The sequence below is a fragment of the Peromyscus californicus genome, unplaced genomic scaffold (genome assembly GCF_007827085.1).
Source record: "Peromyscus californicus insignis strain IS unplaced genomic scaffold, ASM782708v3 Scaffold_4__1_contigs__length_199733344, whole genome shotgun sequence".
Classification (NCBI taxonomy): Eukaryota; Metazoa; Chordata; class Mammalia; order Rodentia; family Cricetidae; genus Peromyscus; species Peromyscus californicus.
This window is the reverse complement of record NW_026294562.1, coordinates 18,013,650-18,034,966: the sequence shown is the minus strand read 5'-3', so window position 1 is coordinate 18,034,966 and position 21,317 is coordinate 18,013,650. Positions and strand designations below refer to the sequence as shown.

The 21,317-nt window shown below is 48.2% G+C and overlaps 1 protein-coding gene and 1 long non-coding RNA gene across 3 annotated transcripts; one reads left to right on the top strand and one right to left on the bottom strand.

Moving 5' to 3' along the window:
• Positions 1–1,739: 1,739 nt before the first annotated feature.
• On the bottom strand, positions 1,740–8,620 carry LOC128125080 (uncharacterized). Of its 2 annotated transcripts, XR_008223094.1 has the most exons (4): positions 7,843–8,620; positions 6,973–7,103; positions 5,902–6,028; positions 1,740–4,728 (listed from the first exon to the last, which is right to left on the bottom strand). It is a non-coding gene; the product is annotated as an uncharacterized LOC128125080 (long non-coding RNA). The 2 variants fall into 2 exon arrangements; XR_008223093.1 differs by having other exon boundaries at positions 1,740–6,028.
• A 149-nt stretch (positions 8,621–8,769) lies between these two features.
• On the top strand, positions 8,770–21,123 carry LOC128125079 (stearoyl-CoA desaturase 2). Its single transcript, XM_052762055.1, has 6 exons — positions 8,770–9,095; positions 9,620–9,902; positions 12,545–12,675; positions 14,130–14,335; positions 15,530–15,762; positions 17,245–21,123. The coding sequence occupies exons 1-6, from the start codon at positions 9,072–9,074 to the stop codon at positions 17,442–17,444; spliced, it is 1,077 nt and encodes a 358-aa protein (XP_052618015.1). The 5' UTR covers positions 8,770–9,071; the 3' UTR covers positions 17,445–21,123.
• Positions 21,124–21,317: the final 194 nt, after the last annotated feature.

The window sequence follows — 21,317 nt, the reverse complement described above, 5'->3', positions numbered from 1 at the left end:
GATCTGCACAAGGTGGAGTGTTCAGCCTGAGTGTCTCCAAGGGCAGCACTCTTGTTACTTTATCTGAAAGGGATGAATTAACTGGTTTTTGTGTGTATGGTTTCTGATTTATTTTGTTGAGACCGGGCTGGCCTCGAACTCAGAGATTCACTAGCCTCCCCTTCCCAAGTGCTGAGATTAAAGGTGTGTGCCACCACACTTGGCTCTTTTTTTTTCTTTAATATAACATTTTTATTTCAAAGTGATGGCCAATCAATTGTTAATCACTTCAGTAATGGGCAGACTTTCTCGGATATTGGTAAGGTAAAGCTTTTACTTCAAGGAAACAATTTATGATAATTGCCCTAATAATTCTTAAGGTAAACATTAGACATTTGGAAGCCTTGCATATGGCATGGAGTTTGAGAGCTTCCTAACAATTTAAGACTTGTCTGGTAAAATCAGTGGTGATATTAATGAACACCTTTTTATTCTGTAAAATGAAATAAGCTAATATTTTGGAGCATTCTTCTAACTGAGGGAATCAAAAGCAGCACATTACAAAATCATGCATGAATAAAGGCTGCTTGAAAATGCAGGCAAGAGCCAGCTATGGTGGCACATGCCTATGATCCCAGCTCTTGGGGGGCAGAGGCAGGAGGATCTCTGTGAATCCCGGGTCATCCTGGTCTTCATAGTGAGTTCCAGGACAGCCAGGGCTATGTAGAGAGACTTGAAAAGAGAGAAAAAGGCGGGGGGGGGGGGGGGGGGGGGGGGGGAGCAGGCAAGACCATGTTAAAGAACATAAGAATCCAGGGTCTGGTGGCACATGCCAATTGACAGAAAAACTGTAAGAAGCCATTCCTCACCTGGACTTCATACCACAGAGCATGCTCAAAGTGGGGTGCTGTGTAAATGTTCTGTAAGGCTCATGAGTACCATGGCCTGAAGCTCTTTGAGGGCATGCTCTTCCCTCGGCTCACTTGCCAGCTCCCACACTCAGGAGTGCCACCCCCCACCCTTTATATTTGTTTTTGAGACAAAAACTGTGCCGCCCTGGCAAGCCTGCGACTCACTATGTAGATCAGAGTTGGCCTGGAACTCACAGCTAAGAAAAAAGAAAACTGCTCAAAAATCTGTTAGATAGTGATAGTTCCGGATGCAAATATCAACAGGTGTTATCCAGCTGGGCGGTGGTGGCGCACGCCTTTAATCCCAGCACTGTGGGGGCAGAGGCAGGCAGATCTCTGTGAGGTCGAGGCCAGCCTGGGCTACAGAGAGAATTCCAGGACAGCCAGGACCGTTACACAGAGAAACCCTGTCTCAAAAAACAAACAAACAAACAAAAAACCCAAAAGAGCATGTTATTCAAGTGTTGGACTCAGCACCTCTGAGTCCCACCTAAAGCAGGCAGAAGGGCCCATGGTCTTCCTGACCTGTGAGATGCAGATCCTGAGAAAGGCTCCTACGAGAAAGTCAAGGATTTGGAAGTGAGAAAGCAGAAGAGAACGGAGTCAGCCTAGGTGGGCTTTTTTGTTATTGTTTTTCTCAACCTTTATACAGCCTCAGGGAGAAATCATCAAGGGACAATGTAATATAGCTGAAGGAGACTTAGAAGTTAATCCTCGAGACACAGATTCCAGAATCACGTGCCCCCCCCCCCCCCCCCCCCCGTGTCTTCTGGTCCTAAGATACCCTTATTTGGGTGCTGGGGTATAGGCCACTGGGGGTGGGGTGGTGTTAAGGAAATATGAAATAAAACAAGGTCTTAAGAGATTTGGGAGATGCTGGGCATAGTGTCACATAACTGTAAACTCGGGAAACTGAGGCAGAAGGATCAAGAGTTAAAGGCTACCTTTGATCAAAATGCTTTGTATGTGTGTATACAATTCTCAATATTTTAAAAAGCTCAAGGCTAGCTGGGCTACACTGGGAGACTTGAGAGAGAGAGAGAGAGACAGAGACAGAGAGACAGAGATTGAGATTGACTGGTTCAGGGAAGGACTTGGTTCATGTAAAAAGTCTCTTGTAGCCCAGTGTGGTGGGGCAGAGGCAGGGCAGAGAGGGAGAGACACAGAGAGGCAGAGGCAGAAACAGTAGCGCCCCACTTGCCTCTCCATTTCATCCCTCAGAAGAACATCTCTGAATTCTTTTTGGCTGGCTCCTGGCATTCCTTTCTGTGTTTCTAAAAAACATGCTTATATCACGATTAACTGACTTAAGAATTTCATTTACTGACCTCTCGCCTTGGAAGATGGAAATGTAATTTTTAAACACTCACCACTGTGGTGACCACCACACGTCCGATCACTCAGGTAGGAACCTGCACACTTCATTTTCTCCATCTTCTCGATACAGTTGTGCCATGGTTGTAGTTAAATCGTAACTAGTGTTTGAACTGCGGAGCCTGTAAATACTGTTCACACAGTGGCCTCACTAGTGCACACCTTTCTTTGTTCTGGACCTGGTCACTACTTTTCTTCTCCTGCTTTACACACTACTCATGAGTGCCACTTGACCCTTTTCTGCCTCCCCCACTTGTCTCTGTCTCCACATTTGGCAGCAACCAACACCCAGCTACTTCGTTGTTTCGGAGAAGCACATTCCCGATTAGTCACAGGAGAAACCGTTTTTTAAGATATGCTGCCTTCATGGTGGTGGTGGCGCATGCTTTTTAGTCCCAGCATTTGGGAGGCAGAGGCAGGCAGATCTCTGTGAGTTCGAGGCCAGCCTGGTCTACAGAGTGAGTTCCAGGGTAGCCAGACAAACCCTGTCTTGGAAAAAAAAAAAAATGCTGTCTTCACTTTTTCCAAGTTTCATATTGTATCGTCAATGACATTCATTGGCCTTTCCTACTCAAAAATGGTTCGTTCTTCTGAGCGTTTTAAAAAGTTAAATAATTATTGAGTTCCTCCCCGCCTGATTTTTGTGTTTATTTGCTTGTTTTCGCTTTGATTTTCGCACTAACTTACTTTGTGAGTGTATGGGTGCTCAAGAGAGCCATGCCATAGATTGAGTGGGGAAGTCAGAGGACCACTTCAGGGGTTCTCTCTCCCTCGTGTGGGCTCCAGGGGTCACACTCAGATCCTCAGGCATGGCGGCCAGCAGCCTCACCCGATGAGCCATCTCAGCAGCCCCACGTTACCTCTGAGGATCCTGGTGGCCTGCTCACCGCCTGCGTGTGTGCTGGTGTTCTGTGTGTTTTCTTGCCCTCTCTCTTCCCCTCTCACCTGCCCCTCTGCCCTCACCTACTTCCTCTCCCTGCCTCTGTCTCTCTTGCACTACTAGTGCCTGAATCTGTGGACACTCTCCCTCAATAAACTTGAACGTTGCTCGAAAATGTAAAAATTCCCTCCTCTCTTCATTCGAATTTGTTTTTATTTGACTTTTCAGAAGGACACATGGCAAAGCCTTCTTAGAGATGGATTTGACAAGCCAAAAGCTAAGCGCATAAACTGATCTACTTTCCCCCGTAACAAGCTTCTTACCAGAACCAAAAGAAATTCTCATTAACTTGATCTGAGAACGGTGCCCTAGGAAATGAAGAGAGAGGAAGAGAAGGAGACAAGGGTGGTTTTAAAATTCACTTTTCAGAAAAATACAGATTGTGGGCATTTTGAAAATATGAACTTTGAATAAGTTGACTGTGATACCCTGGCTTTTGTAGAGCAAAGTGACTCACACAGAAGATCCTATCCCACAAGTGCAGAGGGACAGTCTAGACAGGGCCGAGACAGGGGCATATCTGTCCCACCATGTGGAAGGGGCATCACTACCAGGCCTGCCTATTTCCACTTGTGACCTGTAGCTCTATAACAACTGCCTGGCACATGTTTTTCCTATACCTGAACTATCCCTGTGCCAACTGGTTTATTAAACGTGTAACAGCAATTTAGAGTGACGTGATAAATGGCCTGGGCTGTTCATTATTTTAGACATGGCTTCACAATGTAGTCTAGGCTTGTTCTGAACTCAAATTCCTCCTGTCTCAGCCTCCCAAGTAAGGAAATGAGACATGGGAACAGCAGCACTCAACTCTTTTCTTCTTTTTCTTGCAGCGCTGATAGAAAGGGGCCTTGCACATGCTGGGCAGGCACTCTAACACTGAGCTACACCCCTAGCCCACAGACAGCTTATTAAATCATACATTCTTAATTTATCTCCTAAGAATAATGAGTGGAAAACAAAAGATACCAAGGCCCTAGCAAGAGAAGAAACACCCACATGTGGGTTTATAAAGCAAGCTAACGAACATTTCAATAAAATGAGAATAGAATGTTCCTTTTACCTTGACACACTACCTTCCTAAACTTGAAAACTAAGTCTTGAGTAAGATTTCTCAGATGGTTCAGAGTTCTACAGCAGAACAGAATGACTGGGCAGAGCTGACCTTCAGCCTCTCTCAAAGAGCCCCTTCCAGAAGGAAGATTCCCAGAGACTGCGAAAGGGCCCCTTCCAGAAGGAAGATTCCCAGAGACTGCGAAAGGGCCCCTTCCTTCTTCACCAACCAGTCACCTTCCTCATTGTACTTGGGATCCAACACCCCGAATCAGGCTGCTCCTCCCGGAGTGGGGGTCAGGTGGAGTGAAGTGTCCTTGGCTTTCTGCACTCAGGCTCCAGCACCCAGTGCCAAACAGCATCTCGAACAAGGACTCTTCAGTGGCTCACACGGCAGCACCTAATTGTAGACACTTCTACACTCCGGAAGTCCAACCACTCGGAGGACAAATACTTTACTTATCCGATTGTCTTTGGATTGGAATTGTTCATGAAGGAAAGCAAGGGCAGGGGAAGGAAGGAAGAGGGAGAAAGAAAGAGAGGAAGAAGAGGGGAGTGAAAGAGAAGAGTGAATAAAAAGATGACTATTAATTTACATTCCTTATGGAGCTCATGGGAAGAGCCTGACCTAACTCCGCATTAGAAAATGCTTACTCTGTATCTGAACATGATGGGGAATAATAACTGCTTACAGTAATTTTTATTCTTCTCTCGCCCTGAGAATGATGAGTTCACACTGTGGCAGCCGTTTATCATGGAAAAACTGAAAGGTGTTCCTCTAGCAAGTGCTTTCCTGAACTAGAGTGAAGCCAGCTCAGAGTCCAGTATGTGGCCCCCTCCTCTTTATTCTCTTTGCCTGGCTAGTTCCTGCCTTTGGCTTAGAAATGAGAGGTAGAAAGCATGCCGCAGTATGAGACTGACTGCAAGGCCCCAGAGTGATGCCAGACCAAAGAGTCGCCATTCATGTGCCACACCTCCACTCCCCACTTCTCCCTACCTAGAAATTCCTATGACTTGTCTTCCTGGTTGAGAAGTAAAGAAACAATACACACCTTGAAGGTGCATCTTTTCAAAACAACCTTTGCTATAATGCTCATCTATTGCTTAAAAGAGAATGGTCCTGGAAGAGATAATGAGGAGGTAATATTTCAAATATCTCCTATTACGATGGATGTAACAAATTCAATGAACAAATACCCACTGAAAGTCCCTCTTGGGTCAGGCACTCAAGCCTATCTTCTCTGTAAATCTCAGTACAAATGTCAGAAAAGCAGAAGCCACAAAGGTCTTAAAGAGCATAAGACATGGAGAGCCAGCCTGGTAAACCATTGGGTAATTTAGAAACAAAACCAAAAAGAACAACCAGGAATCAGTAAGGTCGACAGTGGGTAAAGGCTGGAGGGGCAGAATGCTGTAGGCAAAAGGAAAGGAATGTTTGTAGGTTTTAACAGTGAAATATCAAGGGACTGAAGAGAAATGAGGACATTTAAGGGAAATACATGAGCAGGGAAGGTCCAGGGTCCAGAGGGCCTCCAAAGTCATGGTAAGAAGTACAGGCTTCATCCCATGGCCAATAGGAACTCCCTGTAATTAAAATTAACTTAATTATTTAAGATGCCTAAGTGGGGGGTATTTTATGCTTACTCTCTTGAGTTGAAGGGTCAAGATTAAAAGTGCCGTAAGACCGTGTGTCCTGCTCCACAGTGGAATGTTACAGCTCACGTCCATCTTCATACACTGTGCATCGCTGTACCAAATAGCTCCTGCATCACTGCAAACCCAAGTGTAGACAAGTGTTCATCACGTACCACCAAGAACTTTTCAACCTGATGGTCACTTAATGCTTGTTGCCAAGCCTCACGCTGCCCCATATCGTTCCTACCACACGGCTTTATTTTGTGCACAGGCGGGGACTCCTGAAGTGGGCACACGGGGGATGAAGTCGGGCAGCGGCCACTCCTGCTCCTCAACATGGCTTCCACCTTCTTTCTCTCTGGAATTCACTCTCCCCATACTTCAGCACTTATCTAGGCTCCCAGGGCTTTCTCCCCAGGGCAGCAACTTGTCTTGGAGAGAAATGCAGGACTCTTGTTCTACACGGTTGTCTTGGCAAGCCTCTCTTAGCTTTCTCTGGAAGACAATGAATGCAACAGCAACTGGCTTAAGTAACAACGCCAGCCAGCCCTGGGTTATCAATAACAGCAGCACTGTGGACCTCAGCCTGAGTAAGTGCCAGGGCCAGTTTGTCTCAGACATAAAGCTGCCTTCGGTAGCAATTAAAGCATCCCAAAGCAAACCCTGCATCTTCTACCTGAAAGAGGGCAATACTTGGACATCTGAACTCTTACGGTGAAACCTCATCAGTATTTGGAACGGTGTCTTGGAAGGTGATGCTTCACCCTTATGGATGATATTAGTGTCCTTATAAAAGAAACCCCAAGGGCTGGAGATACGGCTCAGCGGTTAAGAGCACTTGCTATTCTTCCAGAGGACGAGAAGTTTGGTTCTCAGAACCCACATTAGACTGCTCAACTCCAGCACTGGGGGATCCACCACCTCTGGCTTTCTCAAGTACCTGTACTCATGTGTACATACTCACATGCACACATACATCCACACAATTAAAATTAATAATAAATCTTTTTTAAAAAAAAAAAAAAAGAGAGAAACCCCAGAGACAACGCCTCCCATTGAAGACAGAGAAAAGATGCCCACCTATGAATCCGAGGCCCACTTTAGGCTGGTGCTTTGCTGTAGATGCCCAGCCTCCAAAACGGTGAGAAACTGATTTCTCTTGTTCATGCCTCACAGTCTAAGGGAGTTTGTTTTAGCAGCCAAGGACACAGCTGATAAAAGAACCAAGCAGGCTGGGCGGTGGTGGCGCATGCCTTTAATCCCAGCACTCGGGAGGCAGAGCCAGGTGGATCTCTGTGAGTTCGAGGCCAGCCTGGTCTCCAAAGCGAGTTCCAGGGCAGGCGCAAAGCTACACAGAGAAACCCTGTCTCGAAAAACCAAAAAAAAAAAAAAAAAAAAAAAGAACCAAGTGGATCAGACATCACACAGACAACCAAGGGGTAGCGGGCACTTACAGATAACTTCACACAGCACTTGTGAGCCACCACAGCCCAACTGCCATTTGCTGAGAACACCTGGTCTCATTCAACATTCCTAGCTAGCACGGGCCAGGGAAACCAGGCCTGGAGTGGAGGTGTCTGGTCGCTAGCTAGAGAGCTGGCCAGCCCCCGAGAACCAGAAGGCAAGAGGTCTGTCTTGCTCCCAGGAAATGCCCGGCATCTCTCTTCTTGAGCAACCAGTCACATCCCAATCTCTATCATGCCCTTTCCCTAGAGGAGGTGGGCAATAATGGGGTGACCTGCATACGGAAGCAGACTCTGAATGCACAGCCTGCGAGGCTACAGGCTCTCTTGATAGCGTTAACACAGAACCAAAGAAGATGGGGCCGTGAAGGGGAGGCCTGTGAGATCAGAGCACCTAAGGGTCCACGGCCACAGGGTCCTGAGGAAGGGCTGAGGGCTTGGGCATCGGTTTCACATGGCTGTTCTCTCAGCCAGCTCCACCACTTACTGGCTGAGGAGACCACTCGCAAGCTCTCTCATCTGTGTCTCGGGTTTAAAAGTGGAAAGATGGAGTACCCACTGCGCAGTCACAGTGAGGCTTGCAGTAATCGTTCGGGCCTGCTGTTTCCTGGTCTTTTTCCATAAAGAAAACTGCAGAACTCCAGCCTGACAGAAGGGTCTCCCAAAGGTGCCACGTGCATTTGGAAAGCATGAAGATGGGGGGTGGGGTTGGATACTGCCGACTGACCGTGGCTGTGTACAGTGAGTGACCTTAGTAACTGCGCCTAGTGTGAATGGGCAGGCCACAGATCTATGAAAACTTGATTATGGCACCAGAGCTCCGAGTATTATCTGGTAAGCATCCTGGAGCTGGTGGGCGAGGCAGAGCCATTGTTCCAGCAGGGTCTACAGAGGCGCCTGCTGGGGAGGGAGGCGGGCCAGCCGGCCCCGCTCAGCTTTGCTCTCTGTCGGTGGTAGCCATGTCCCCTCCCACGCGCCTCTGGAAATGCCAAGACCGGATGGAGTTATGAGTGGTCGGCGCTATCGTGGCTTCCCCAACTGTGCAACCTTTATGTACCTCGCCGGGTCTTCTTGGCCTGGAAGCCAACCCCCACTGCTGGATTGGGTCTTCTCTCCCAGGGAGGGCGCCGAAGCGCCCCCGTGGCAGGGTGGGGGCTGGGTGGAGGGCCAGCGGGGGATGGGTGAGAAGCCAAGAGGCAGAAAAAGAGGGGAGGAGGGGGGGAGGAGTTGGAGGCAGAGGGAACAGCAGATTGTGCAGAGCCAATGAGAGCAGCAGGCCGAGGTGGTACCAAATTCCCGTCGGCCAATGATGAGCCAGAGTTTACGAAAGCCTCATTAGCATCTCCCCCCTCCGCCTGGCTGGGGATGGGACAATGCGGTGTTGGTGTCTGCAGTATTCCGACTCCTGAACACTGGTGGCTGCAAGCTGCGATTTTGGCGTCCTCTCATTTCCTATCCTTATCTCCGCCCGCGGCTGCGTTGGCCAGCTAGCTTTTGATTTTTGTACCTGGTCATTGATCAATAAAGCAACCTAAGGAAATATAGGACACGATTACCTCACTGCCAGCTCTGGCCCTGGGCTTGTACAGCGAGCTCAGGGTCTCTGCACCAGTGGGCTGCAGAAACTTAGTCATAGCACCCTCAGTCCCTGAGGTCTGAAGCTCGCCGCTGCGCATTCTCCTCCCTGGGAACGTGACCCCAGCACCCGACGCAGAGATGCCAGCCCACATACTGCAAGAGGTGAGCTCCCCCCAGGTGGCCCCTCCCTCCCAGGTTGGTGGGTGCGGATTGGACTTTTGCAGATTAGACCTCTAGGTGGGTGGCTGGTTGGGGGTTGGAGAGAGTTCAGAGCAGCTGGGAGCATTTAGCCATCATTTCCGAGTTTTTCTACCGTGAATGATTGCTTCTCTACCGGGCGATGACCAGATTTTTACTCAGGGTAGTTGATCCCCCAACTTGTGTTTCTTAGTCTTTAAAGTAAAACCTGACCCTTTTTCGATGCTTGCAGGGTCTCCTTTGTGAGTTGCTAAGGGTGCTGCTAATAAAACGTCTGTCCTGCCCCTTGAGCATAAGGTTTATCACCGCCAGTCTGCACATTTCAGGAAACTTCCTCTTGTTCCATTTCGTGGTGCTCTCTACAGTCATGCAACCTTGGCACTGGGGTATGGCCGGTATTGCATCGTTCCGCAGTTACATTAGAGGAAAGTACCCCCTGCTGCCCCCAAGCGTTTGCAGCCCTAATTCTCCACCCCCTCTCCTGGCAGATGTCTGGCTCTTACTCAGCCACCACCACAATCACAGCGCCCCCCTCTGGGGGACAGCAGAATGAAGGAGAGAAGTTTGAAAAGAATCCTCACCACTGGGGAGCAGATGTTCGCCCCGAAATAAAAGATGACTTATATGACCCCAGCTACCAGGATGAGGAGGGGCCCCCGCCCAAGCTAGAGTACGTCTGGAGAAACATCATCCTCATGGCCCTGCTGCACTTGGGGGCCCTGTATGGGATCACACTGGTTCCCTCCTGCAAGGTCTACACCTGCCTCTTCGGTGAGCAGCTCCTCTTGTTCTGGGCCAATACCTCAGGTTTCTTCTTGCTCTTTAATGAGGTAGCCTCTGACCCAAGGCAGCTGCCCTTTATTTTTGGTTTCCGATGGACCATCTGGGCTGGGAAAAGAGCCCAGTGCGATTAGGATGGGGGGGGGGACTTGAATTTTAAGAATCTCTTAGCAGTGATGTTGAGGCCACTGAACAAGCTTTTCTGTGTGAGTCACATGATGGCACCTGTCCCAGCCCTGCCTGCCACAAAAGCAGCAGGCCCTGCTTAAGGGACTTTGGAACCAAGAACTAGACCAGGGGCCTCATGGGTGGCACCATGTTGAGCCCAGTGAGGGTACAGAGCCACGTGATACTATTTAGGAAGAGAGAACAGAAGGGGGTTATAAGCACAGCCAGAGCAGGCCTCCTGTTTATCCAAGTGCAAAGGGTGTATGGCTCCAGGTTTTGGCACGAGCCAGTCAACAAACCATTCTTAGCATAAAGTAAGGGTGCAGGAGTGTTTGACCTTCTATCCTGTCTGCTCATCCGCTGTGCCCACACCGTGCGACGAACCCTTTCCCTCCAAACACCATACCTAACACGTGCCTCCTTGGCAGGGGATAGAGCCTTGAGCAGTCCCAACCTTCAGACGGTTGTGATGTATGAGTGTGCCTCTACGTCACAGAGCTGCCTCACTGAGCTCCACGGGGATCCATGGGTACCAGGCTGGTGGTGCTGCTGCCTCCTGGGTACACACATGTACTTCGCAGGTGGTTTCACCTCTGAACCCTGAACTGGAAAGGAGAGCCCGGAGCTCTTGCTGCCCTCTGAGGGGCCATGAGCAAGGGATTCTTCAGCACGGTGGGAGGTTTTCTGGAGCACGTCTGAGTATGGACACTAATGGCCGCTCTCCTGGAGGACGGTGTATATACAGAAGGGCTGGTTGTCTGAGTGTTAGCTGCCTCTGCCTCAGTCCTCCCGGGTCTTACAGGTGTGGAGACACGGGCCTTGAGAGTTTTTCAGGTACCAAGTATTCCACTCATGATCTTGACACCAAATCTTGGTTGAGAGTAAGAATGGGATCCTTCTGTAGATTAGCCGTGGGCCCTGCCAGCCTTGTCCCTGGCTCGGCTGTTTGAAGAGTCTTCTGTACCTTCGTGGACCCTAGAACCCCAGGGCTGAATAGACATCTTTGACAACAATGAGAGCCTAATGGGCAAAACTGCCCCAGCCCGTTTTTGAATTTTCTGAAGCTATGAGGTGTTTCCTGCCCACTATTGTGGACACTTTCCTCTGGGAGACAGGGAAGGGATCTAAGTCTCTTCTGTGCTAGACTGGAAGGTGAACTGAGGAGACTTAAGACTTCCTGGGTTCTGTGTGGGCTCCCATGTGTCCTGTGTTCTACCCTCCACCATCACCTCCTGCTCCCCCCCCCCCCGTTAGTTATATTATCCGTGCTTTTGGATCCAATTTGTCTGGGTCATCTGCAGCATGGACCACGTGCAGGTGTTTCCTTGGTGTTCCACTGAGGACGTCTGCTTTGCCTAAAGCTCCCCTGTCTCTGGTTACCTTAGGATTTTTCCAGACATAAGTATGGTCAGAATTTCCCTTAGTATGCTGTCTGTTGCTCCCCTGGGATCATGCAGGAGGGACAGGAAGGGAGGAAGGAGAAGAGAGCGTTCTTAGGAAAGTTATTGTCTGTCTGCAGAAGGGCACAGAGCACTTTGTACAATGTGTGGTGTCTCCAATAGCAACTAAGTTCTGTAGGCTCTGAAGGTCCTTTGTTTTCTGATGTTCTTTGGGAGGGAATCAGCATTAGCCATTTCTCCCAAGGCCCAAGCCCCTGCTTCCTAGTCCTGCTAATGGAGGGGACATATGGGTGAACTGCTGTCCTCTTTCCCAGTTAGACTGTGACTGGCACTTCCTGAACTTGCATGCCTCAAGGACAGCGAGACAGTGCTCATCTGCCAGCCTTGAGCGTTTCCCGTAGACAGGAGCGTGGCCAAGGAGAGACAGGAGCTGGGCATACAGATCTTGGGGGCTGGATAGTAGGCCTGAAACAAGGGACGGGGACAGAAAACCCACCTTCAAACAGTAGACAAACCCTTGCCATCCAGAATCTGTACCTTCCACAGGAATGTATGGTACTGATAGCACCCACCTAGTTTGAGGTATGTGGAGAATATGAGACTTATTATCCTTGGTAATGTTTGAACCACTCTGCACATCTGACTATCCCTTATACTGCCACAGTGCTGAAGGGGTTTTGTACCCGCTGGTAAAAGCCTCGTGTGTACAGTACGTTGTTCAGTGTTTCCTCCAACTAGCCATCACCCTTGTTGCTTCACATATGCCTTTGGGTGTGGGTTCTAGGTTGAGAAATGCAGTTCCCTGACCAGAGTATCTTCGAGGACAGCTAGAGGTCAAAGAAGATAGGCCCTGGGAGGATGCCCTGATATGCTAGTCACGACCAGTGGCACAGAGGGGTAAAATCGCTGAGATTTCACAGACAAAGGCATCTCAGGGCTTCAGGGAAAACCAGACCTTTACCCAAAGGCTAAACAAGAAGCTGACTGGTGCTCAGAAACTGTCTTTGGCATCCTTCCCTTACGGAACTGGCCTGTTGGTGACACCCCCACTTTCTTGTCCTACAGCATATTTGTACTATGTCATCAGTGCCTTGGGCATCACAGCCGGGGCTCATCGCCTGTGGAGCCACCGAACTTACAAGGCGCGCCTGCCGCTGCGGCTCTTCCTCATCATTGCCAACACCATGGCTTTCCAGGTGAGAAGCTGTGCTGTTACTGTGTCTCCACCCCATGGTGGGCAGTCAGGCATCTTAGGACAGCCATCACCCTTTCTAGTCTCCTGTGGTCACCGAGAATGCAGACTCAGTGCTGAAGTCCATATACCATAGCGTCACTGAGAAGGGAACTACGACAGGGTCCCCAAGTGCTGGGTCAGTTTTCAAGGTCCCTGTGGTGTCACACAGCATGGTTGTTGTGGGTCTTCAATGTAAAGGATGAGGCGCCAGGGCCAGGTACTGACCCTGATTTCCTAGACCGTAAGTGAAGAGTTCACTCACGCGTTAAGGTAACTGTCTCAGACTACACCACAGGGGGACAGAAGGTGATGTGTCATAGACTCTGGAGCTCTGTCGTTTTACAACAAACACCAGGCATTTAGTGTAGACTAAGTCCTCACAGCTATTTGAGGTAGCAGCTACTGTTACTACCTTTTACAGACGAGGAGATGCCCAGAGATTGGTTCCGTCAACACAGCAGTCCTGTGCGAGGGTATGGTGGGAAGTAAAACATCTTGAAGATTGTTCAAACAACAGACTTTAGCAGAACAAGGATAGAGAATTGGGAGGGGACTCTCGTGGCTACTGAGCTTTAAGGACACAGGATAAAGCCAGTGGTGGGTTTAATTTGTAGCAAGAGGAAACTAGGAAACCAAATTAGTCCCCTCTTGTTAAGATTTGAGGTGCTCACCAGATATACCCAATTGCCTCTGGCCTAGCAACTTTATCTTTACAAGATTCTTGAGGACAAAGGGAAGGAAGAGACACTGGTGTACTTTTGAAGGTTTGGGAGGACCCAGAGAAGTGCAGGGGTCCTTTGGAAATGTGCCCATGCTCATGCGTTAACGTTGGCCTTGGTTGGCATTCCTTGCCTGTTTTATAGAGTTGCACCCTAGGACCCAAGGCCACTTGCCTCATACTCCGAGCCAGAAGATAGGATACTCCACATGCACTCTGTCCCATAGCCACTGTCTGAAAAGCTGCTATGTGGGTCATCACGATGGCTCAGTGGGTAAAGGCGATTTCTGTGCAACCCTGATGACCTGGCCTTGATCACTAGAGCCTGCTGTGTGGAAGGAGAGAACCGATTCCTGAAAGTTATTCTCCGACCACACATAAAAGGATGAACTTTAAAAAAAAAATCCACCATCTTACTTACCAATGAAACATGAGGGCTGCATATCTGCTCTCTCCCTTCTGTACAGCCTCAGGAAGTAACCATGCTGTTCCTGTGTTCTGGGACTTTTAAGTTGCTTTTCTGTACGTACTTCCAAGGCAAATGTGAAGCAGAGGAGAGCCCCTCACCTTCGCCCTGTGCATATTCTTGAGCCAGAGTCCTGAGGATTTTGTGGGTTAGGCTGAGAGTTCTGGGCCCTTGCATTCCCCCAGGAGGGCATCTCTTCTCAGTACTGGGGTCCTCTTTCCTGTCCCTCCAGAATGATGTGTATGAATGGGCCCGAGATCACCGCGCCCACCACAAGTTCTCAGAAACACACGCCGATCCTCACAATTCCCGGCGTGGCTTTTTCTTCTCTCACGTGGGCTGGCTGCTTGTGCGCAAACACCCGGCTGTCAAAGAGAAGGGTGGAAAACTGGACATGTCTGACCTCAAAGCTGAGAAGCTGGTCATGTTCCAGAGGAGGTGAGTGAGGGGGTTGGCCCTGGGAATGTGGGGCTTACACTCTGCCTTTTTTCTTAGGAACTGTAAAATTAAAGCCATGACTTAATGGGTTTACATGTTCAGTTCATTTTAAAACCTATTTTTAATGTCCTATGGGCCACAGAAATAAATAAACTAATTTTTCTTTGTATGTGTTATCTGATTGGAACCAATTAAATGCAAAACAAAACAAAAACCCTGTTGTTGTCCTAGAGAAAAGGACAGAGAACTGAGTGTAATGGAGACCTTATCTTGAAGGAGTAGGTAGTCTACTGTGTCTCTACCGGACGGATACAAAGAGCAGGGAGGTTCTCATTGAAGGAGTTCAGGGAAGGGCTTAGGAGAAGTGATGTTGAATCCCCAGCTGCATGGAGACATCACAGGTTTCGGAGGGGGACTATGGAGGCAGAAGGCAGTGAGGTAGAGCCTCAAGAATGTTCCAGGAATGAAGCCCTCTGCTTGAAGTACAGGGTGTGAGAGATAAGAAGGCCAGTCAAGACGTTGCTGGTGCCCTTCCTATTGAGGAGTCCTACATGCAGACTTCGAGTGGTTACGATAGCAATAGCGTTACTAAGGGGTCCTTTAGCAGCATGAGGCTGGTGCCCACTCATGGGAGGGGCACGTTAGGTGGTAGGAGGAGCCTAAGCCAAGGAACCCGAGGTCGAAGCTGACAGAAAGGAGTTTGATGCGGGAAGCTTCCCGTGATGTAAACATGGAAGGCATGGCTGTGGGAGTCAGTTCCCTTGGAGTATCTGGCTAGTGTTGCTGTAGGGTCGGAGGCCTGCAGTTGGTCCGGGACACTCTGAGCATTTGGGGGTGGGTCAGCAGAGCTAAGAATGCTCGTAGCTGGAAATAGAGGCATGACACCACACACTGCACCTAATAAATAAGACTCCAGTGGTCATGAAAGCAAAACACAAAGGCAGGTCAACAGCAGCCCAGGAAGCAACTGTGATAGCAGAGTCATTTATTGTATCCGTATTGTCCCATCTACACCGTAAGATAACAGCATTTGCTCTCAGATTTCCCACCACATCTTTTGGGGGGCTGGTTCCTGCTACTCTTTACTCATGGTATAAGGGGGAAACAACCCTGCCTGCCTGCCAGGAGCGGACAGTCCATGGAAGTGTGAGAGTCCTCTCTCCACGGACTCTGAAATGTACAATCTCGTTGTAGGTACTACAAGCCCGGCCTCCTGCTCATGTGCTTCATCCTGCCCACGCTGGTGCCCTGGTATTGCTGGGGTGAAACTTTCGTGAACAGCTTGTGCGTCAGCACCTTCTTGCGATACGCTGTGGTGCTCAATGCCACCTGGCTGGTGAACAGTGCCGCTCACCTCTATGGATATCGCCCCTACGACAAGAACATTAGCTCTCGGGAGAATATCCTGGTTTCAATGGGAGCTGTGGGTAAGTTGCCAGCGAGACCACATCTGGCAGCTTGCTGCTGGAGATGCTTGGCCAGGAGCCAGAGGATTCTGATTTTTGTATATTTCCCGCTATAACACTGGGGATAATTTTATTTGGGAAGCCTTTAAGAGGCCATAACTTCTGTGGAATGGGTAAAAAAATCTGCCATAATGGGCCCTTTTGAGTTTTTTCCGTTTCCTAGTCACCTCTGGCAGATCTGCAATCTCACTCAGTGCAGGGATCATAAAGAGAAAAGGAGGGTTGTATTCATGAATATAAGTCTCATGTTTTTATTTAGCCATGCTGTATAAAAGGCAAGGTGGTAGTGGCGCACACCTTTAATCCCAGCACTCAAGAGGCAGAGCCAGGCAGATCTCTGTGAGTTTGAGGCCAGCCTGGCGTACAGATCGAGATTAAAAAATCAACAACAACAACAACAACAAAAAGCAGAATGATTGCAGTTTAGTGCAGTGCATTTCAAGTACGTTACATGGATAGTACTTTTATCTCTAGTGTGCCTGGACGTGGCTTGTCCATCAGTGATGCCTGTGGTGGCCATTAGCCCACACGCCTTCCCACTCCCTACCACCCGCTTTTCACATGTCCTTTGTTTCTCTGTTTTCTCCTATTTTGTGCTAGAGTTCCCCTCTCCACAACATTGCTTGGGGAATCCTACCAGATCACTTGATTGTAGTTGATCCAGTCTATAAATCCAGCCCCAGCTGTCAGGATGAATGAACGCATGCCTCTGTGACCTGTGCCCACATCTTCCTGCCTTCCCAAGAAGAGAGTTTGAGAAAGGCCTGGAGTTAGTTTTCCCTGTACTGACCCGTGGCTTCGCTTCCTTAGTGAAAGAGACAGTGGTCGCCCGATGGCACTGTTGATGGGTGCTCATCTTTCTAGAACACTCGTTAACTTAGGCTAGGTTGGATATTACTAACAGTACCTTTTCTGGGTTGGCACGATGGTTCATCAGGTAAAGGCGTTTGCTCGTCAAGCCTGACCAGCCCGAGTTTGACCCCTGGGACCCACATAGTGGAAGGAAAAGTGCAAGTTGTCCTCCGACTACCACGTGCATGCTATGGCATGTATACACATGTATATACACATGCAAATATTAAAAATAAATTTAAAATACTTTCCTTTTTACTATTTGCACGTAGCCTTCTTTTCAGAGGCCTACCATTGCTCGTGTTCTTTAATTTATGTTTGAAATAAATTGCCTACACTCTACAGTGCTAAGATCCTCTTGGAAATGAAGTAATTTGGACAAGGTGTGTAGATCCCATAATATAAGTGGAACTGTGATGCCTTTGAGGGTATCTGTTTGCTCAGAGAAAAAGATAATGGATTTATCCAGTCACCCACCCACCTGCAGTCTGACTCTCCAAGGTCTAAGGAACCCACTGGGTTAGAGGGGTGCTAAGAGCAGGAAGCAGCCATCACCGAGCCCCCTAACTGCTCTCCACGCTTCTGTTCCAGGCGAGGGCTTCCACAACTACCACCACGCCTTCCCCTACGACTACTCTGCCAGTGAGTACCGCTGGCACATCAACTTCACCACATTCTTCATCGACTGCATGGCTGCCCTGGGCCTGGCTTATGACCGGAAGAAAGTATCTAAGGCTGCTGTCTTGGCCAGGATCAAAAGAACTGGAGATGGGAGCTGCAAGAGTGGCTGAGTTTGGGATCTTTCAGTTTCTGTTCCAAAAGCCAGCTTGGCAGAGGCTTAATGTTCTGTTAATTAACTACTGAGTATTGCTACCCAGATGCTAAAATGATGACGTTAACCCATTCTGGTACAGTATTGTAAAATGGACAAGTATCGGAGGTCAACAGCTCTTCCCTTCCCATGCTAAGCTGATCTTCTCTTCTCTTTTCGTTGTCTTTTTCTTTGCTTTGTCCCTGTTGACCTCATTTCTCATCGCCTCCCAAGCCAGCCGCTGCTCCACCGTAGGTCAGTGTTCACCTTCCAAAGCATACCAACTTTCCAAGGGTCTAAAAGTAAAGGTTTGTGCCCCACCCCCAACTCTTAAGCTGTTCTGAGTTAGAGATACAAGAAAATCTGCAGAGATTTCTCCTGTTATTTTTAGCCCAGGCTTTGCCAGACGGAGTGGAAGGTAAATCTTAAGGGGCCAAATTCAGCATGCAGGCTGTGATTCAGCCAAGATGTGGGAGAGGGGAATCTTGTGTGATCAGGCTCAGCTGTTGTCTCGCAGAGGCAGTGGAGCCTTTCCACACAGCATGCCTCCTCTCCTAATTCTGAGTAGGTGACAACCATGGGACTTGGTGACATTGGAGTACAAGTAACACATATCAGTATCTCAGTGTAGTTTAGGCTGAAGATTAAAAAAAAAAAAGTAAAAAACTGTAGGGAAAGTGGTCTCTACTGAGAAAAAATTTTCTTCTCCTTTAATAATAAGGACATGGGGCCAGGTGTGGTGGGTGGCATATGCCTTAAATCACAGCACTTGAGAGGCAGAGGCAGGTGGATCTCTTGAGTTCAAGGTCAACCAGGGCTAGTTGGTGAGACATCAAATAAATAAATAAAAAGTGATTATAAGGGCATAAGAGCCAGAGGTCTTTGGGTGAGGCATGCTTGGAATTGATGAGGACAGTCACTCATAGTTTTGAGCATTCTGTGAGTTGCACGCCCAACTTCTGATTCCCATTCTTCTGTCTGGTTACTCCCATAAATTAAGGATGGCTGTGGCGTTTCTATACATTGAACAGTGGAAGCATTTTAAGAGTTGAACTTAAGCCACACTTAAAACTGAAGAGACATAAAGTCTGCCCTGGAACTTGCAAATACTCAGAGTGCTTCCCTCCGAAAAGGAGACGCTGAACGTGTTGTCTGTTCCTCCCACTGTTGGGCAGCAGGTGGAGAAGTTGGAAGGCGTTGTAAGGCAGCTCCTAATAACTTTCCAGAGGAAAGCTGCTGGGGACACATTGCCAGGGGGCTTCAAAGTTTTGGGGTATCCTAGTGAAAACAGGTTAGATGGTAGCTCTTCGCTCTTTATCATAAGGCTTCCCTTACAGTACTGACTCATGCCTCGTTGGCTCTTTGGCCATCCAGCCTACATGGAGGACTCTGTCTGTGACACATGGCCCAAAATCTCTTAGCTCTACCACGTCTGCCTCTTTTTCCCATTTTTGTGGTTTGGGTTGTATGTTTGTTTGGTTTTTTTTTTTTTTTTTCTTTCCTCTTTGACATTTAGTCTTGCTCTAGGCAGAACTGTCCTGTGTATTCACAGGCAGTAAATGTGCAGTCCCAGCGGCTTCTTGTTCAGAGATAGGACGCTGTATCAGTAGTAAGGAGAGCTGGCTGTCCCCTTTCCAGTGACTTTCAAATCCTCCACCTCTGTCCCTTAGGCTTCTGACACTCTGGGAACTGTAAAGAAAAAGGTTGGCAAACTTTCTAGAAACATCCCTGACTCAAAGAGGCTCTTTTTCTCGTGAGTCATTCCAAAACAAATAGTCGTGTTGTGCCAGTGTGCCGGGGAAGGGCGAGACACAGTTCCTGGTTTTTAGCCGCAGTGTGAGTCAGGGCAGAGCATGCTCAGTGCTCCCCCACATGTTCAGTAAAGCTCTTTGGGCTCCTCAGTACTCCTGGGCTACATGTTGGCTAAGTGCAAAGCACAGGAACCCAGGTCTGTGTTCTTAAGTGCCTCAGCTGGAATCCCTTATACCTGGAGCCACAGTCCGCTGCAAAGCTTTGGCTAATATAGGAGGTCGAGATGCCATGGACTTTGCAAAAAAAGGATTTTGTTCAGCAAACTGATTGGCGTGTCCGTCCCTGTAGCTCACTCAGCACTGCAGAAATGTGGGTCTGCTGTATTAAGATTGGCTTGTAGTGTGCCAAATGCTGTATAGACTACTGCGTCCCACAGTCTTCCTGTGTTGGTGGAGTAAAGGCTTCAGGACCTCTGTGTGCCCACATGAAAGCAGCCTTACCCTTTAGCTGTTCACCTAAAACAGAATTCTTGGGAGATTACAGTGTATTTGCTGACCTGTGGGCCCTCTTCCTTGGAAAGGCCTTTTGGGTTAGCAGGTGCCCGCTTAAATAATATGTGAAAAACAAAAGCAATTTTCCTCTTCTAAGCCTGCCCCGTGGATCTGAACCGTGCTGTGGCTGAGGACCCCCGTTATATATGTATCCTGCCGATAAGGGTGTACCAGCTCACTAAGGAATACTACTTTCAGGATTTTAAAGCTCAAATCAAAGTGACACATTAATAAGAAACTAAGATCTGATTGAGTGACTTCCTAACAGTCCTTGCCATGTGGACATGCTAAAATCTGACTTGGGTGCCTTACCTCTTTAATCTGTTGCTTGTAAGCCTGCACTCTGCCTCTGTGGAGTCCCTTGAAAACTGGAGAGCCTGTCCGTGTGGCAGTATCAACTGACCTGGCTGGAGGAGGTCACTGTACATCAATTTGCAGCATTCCCCTTTGGGGGCTTCATTTGGGGAAGTTTTCTTAGGGCTGTTTTGATGAAGTGCCCATAGCTGATGGATGGTGGAAGTAATTTGAACGTATGTGATTTGTAGGGTTTTGCTATTTGTTTTGAGACTAAACGCTGGTTGTAGCATTTAAAGTGAAAGCTTTTCTTCATGGTTTGCTAGTATCCTGAGCGTCTTCTTTAGCTGAAATAGGTTAGTAGGAAAGTTAAGAAAGCGGCGGCCATGTTATGCTGGTGGTGAAGGCCAGGGCCTCCTACCACGCTCCATTTTTTTGGTAACAGTCCCACTCTCTGACAAATAATGAATTCACTCCTTGGACAAGGATGTTAATGAGGGAAGTGCCCTCCCGACCTAATCAGCTCTTAATGGTCCCAGCTGTCAACACTGTTGCATTGGGGATTAAGTTTCCCAACCCATGAACTATGGGACAAACTCAAACCATAGCACTGGATATGTCAACTTAACAATAATGTGACTCAGTATTACTTCTGTGAAACTGGGATAATAATCCTGACCTACCTCAGTGGGTAGGTTTGAGCAGGGCTAAATGCTCTTTATAAAACATTTGGGGATCCCTCAGCAGAGGAATATTTAAGTCCTGCACATTTTTTATAGTAACTGTGTCCCACCATGGACTTGACACGTGCCTATGTCCCAGATGACATTGTTAATCTACATCATTCTTTTCAGAGATTGAATGGATGCGTTAGATAATGTATACTCATTGCTATGAAAACATGCAGGACTCCATTTCCTTCCTTGGGTGGGATTTTTCCTTTATTATGTGCAACAGTAGTTATTTGTAATTAATAATTTTCATTAATACCAACTCTGAAAGTATTTCTACTCATCTGAGGTTGTGTTTGTTCATAATAAAATGAAATGGATCTGACTGCAATATGTCTCAGTGTTTTGACTATGTCTGGTTCACCCACCCCACACAATGTCCTTCACCTTTAAGAGAGAAAAAGAATTTAGAAGCCACGGGGTTTGAGTCATACCCCAGTAAACCTGCTCTGCCTTTCTTAGGTATAATTTGAGGTTCAGTTCCGGCAACAGGAAACTGGTAGTCATTTGGCGTTAAATAAAAAA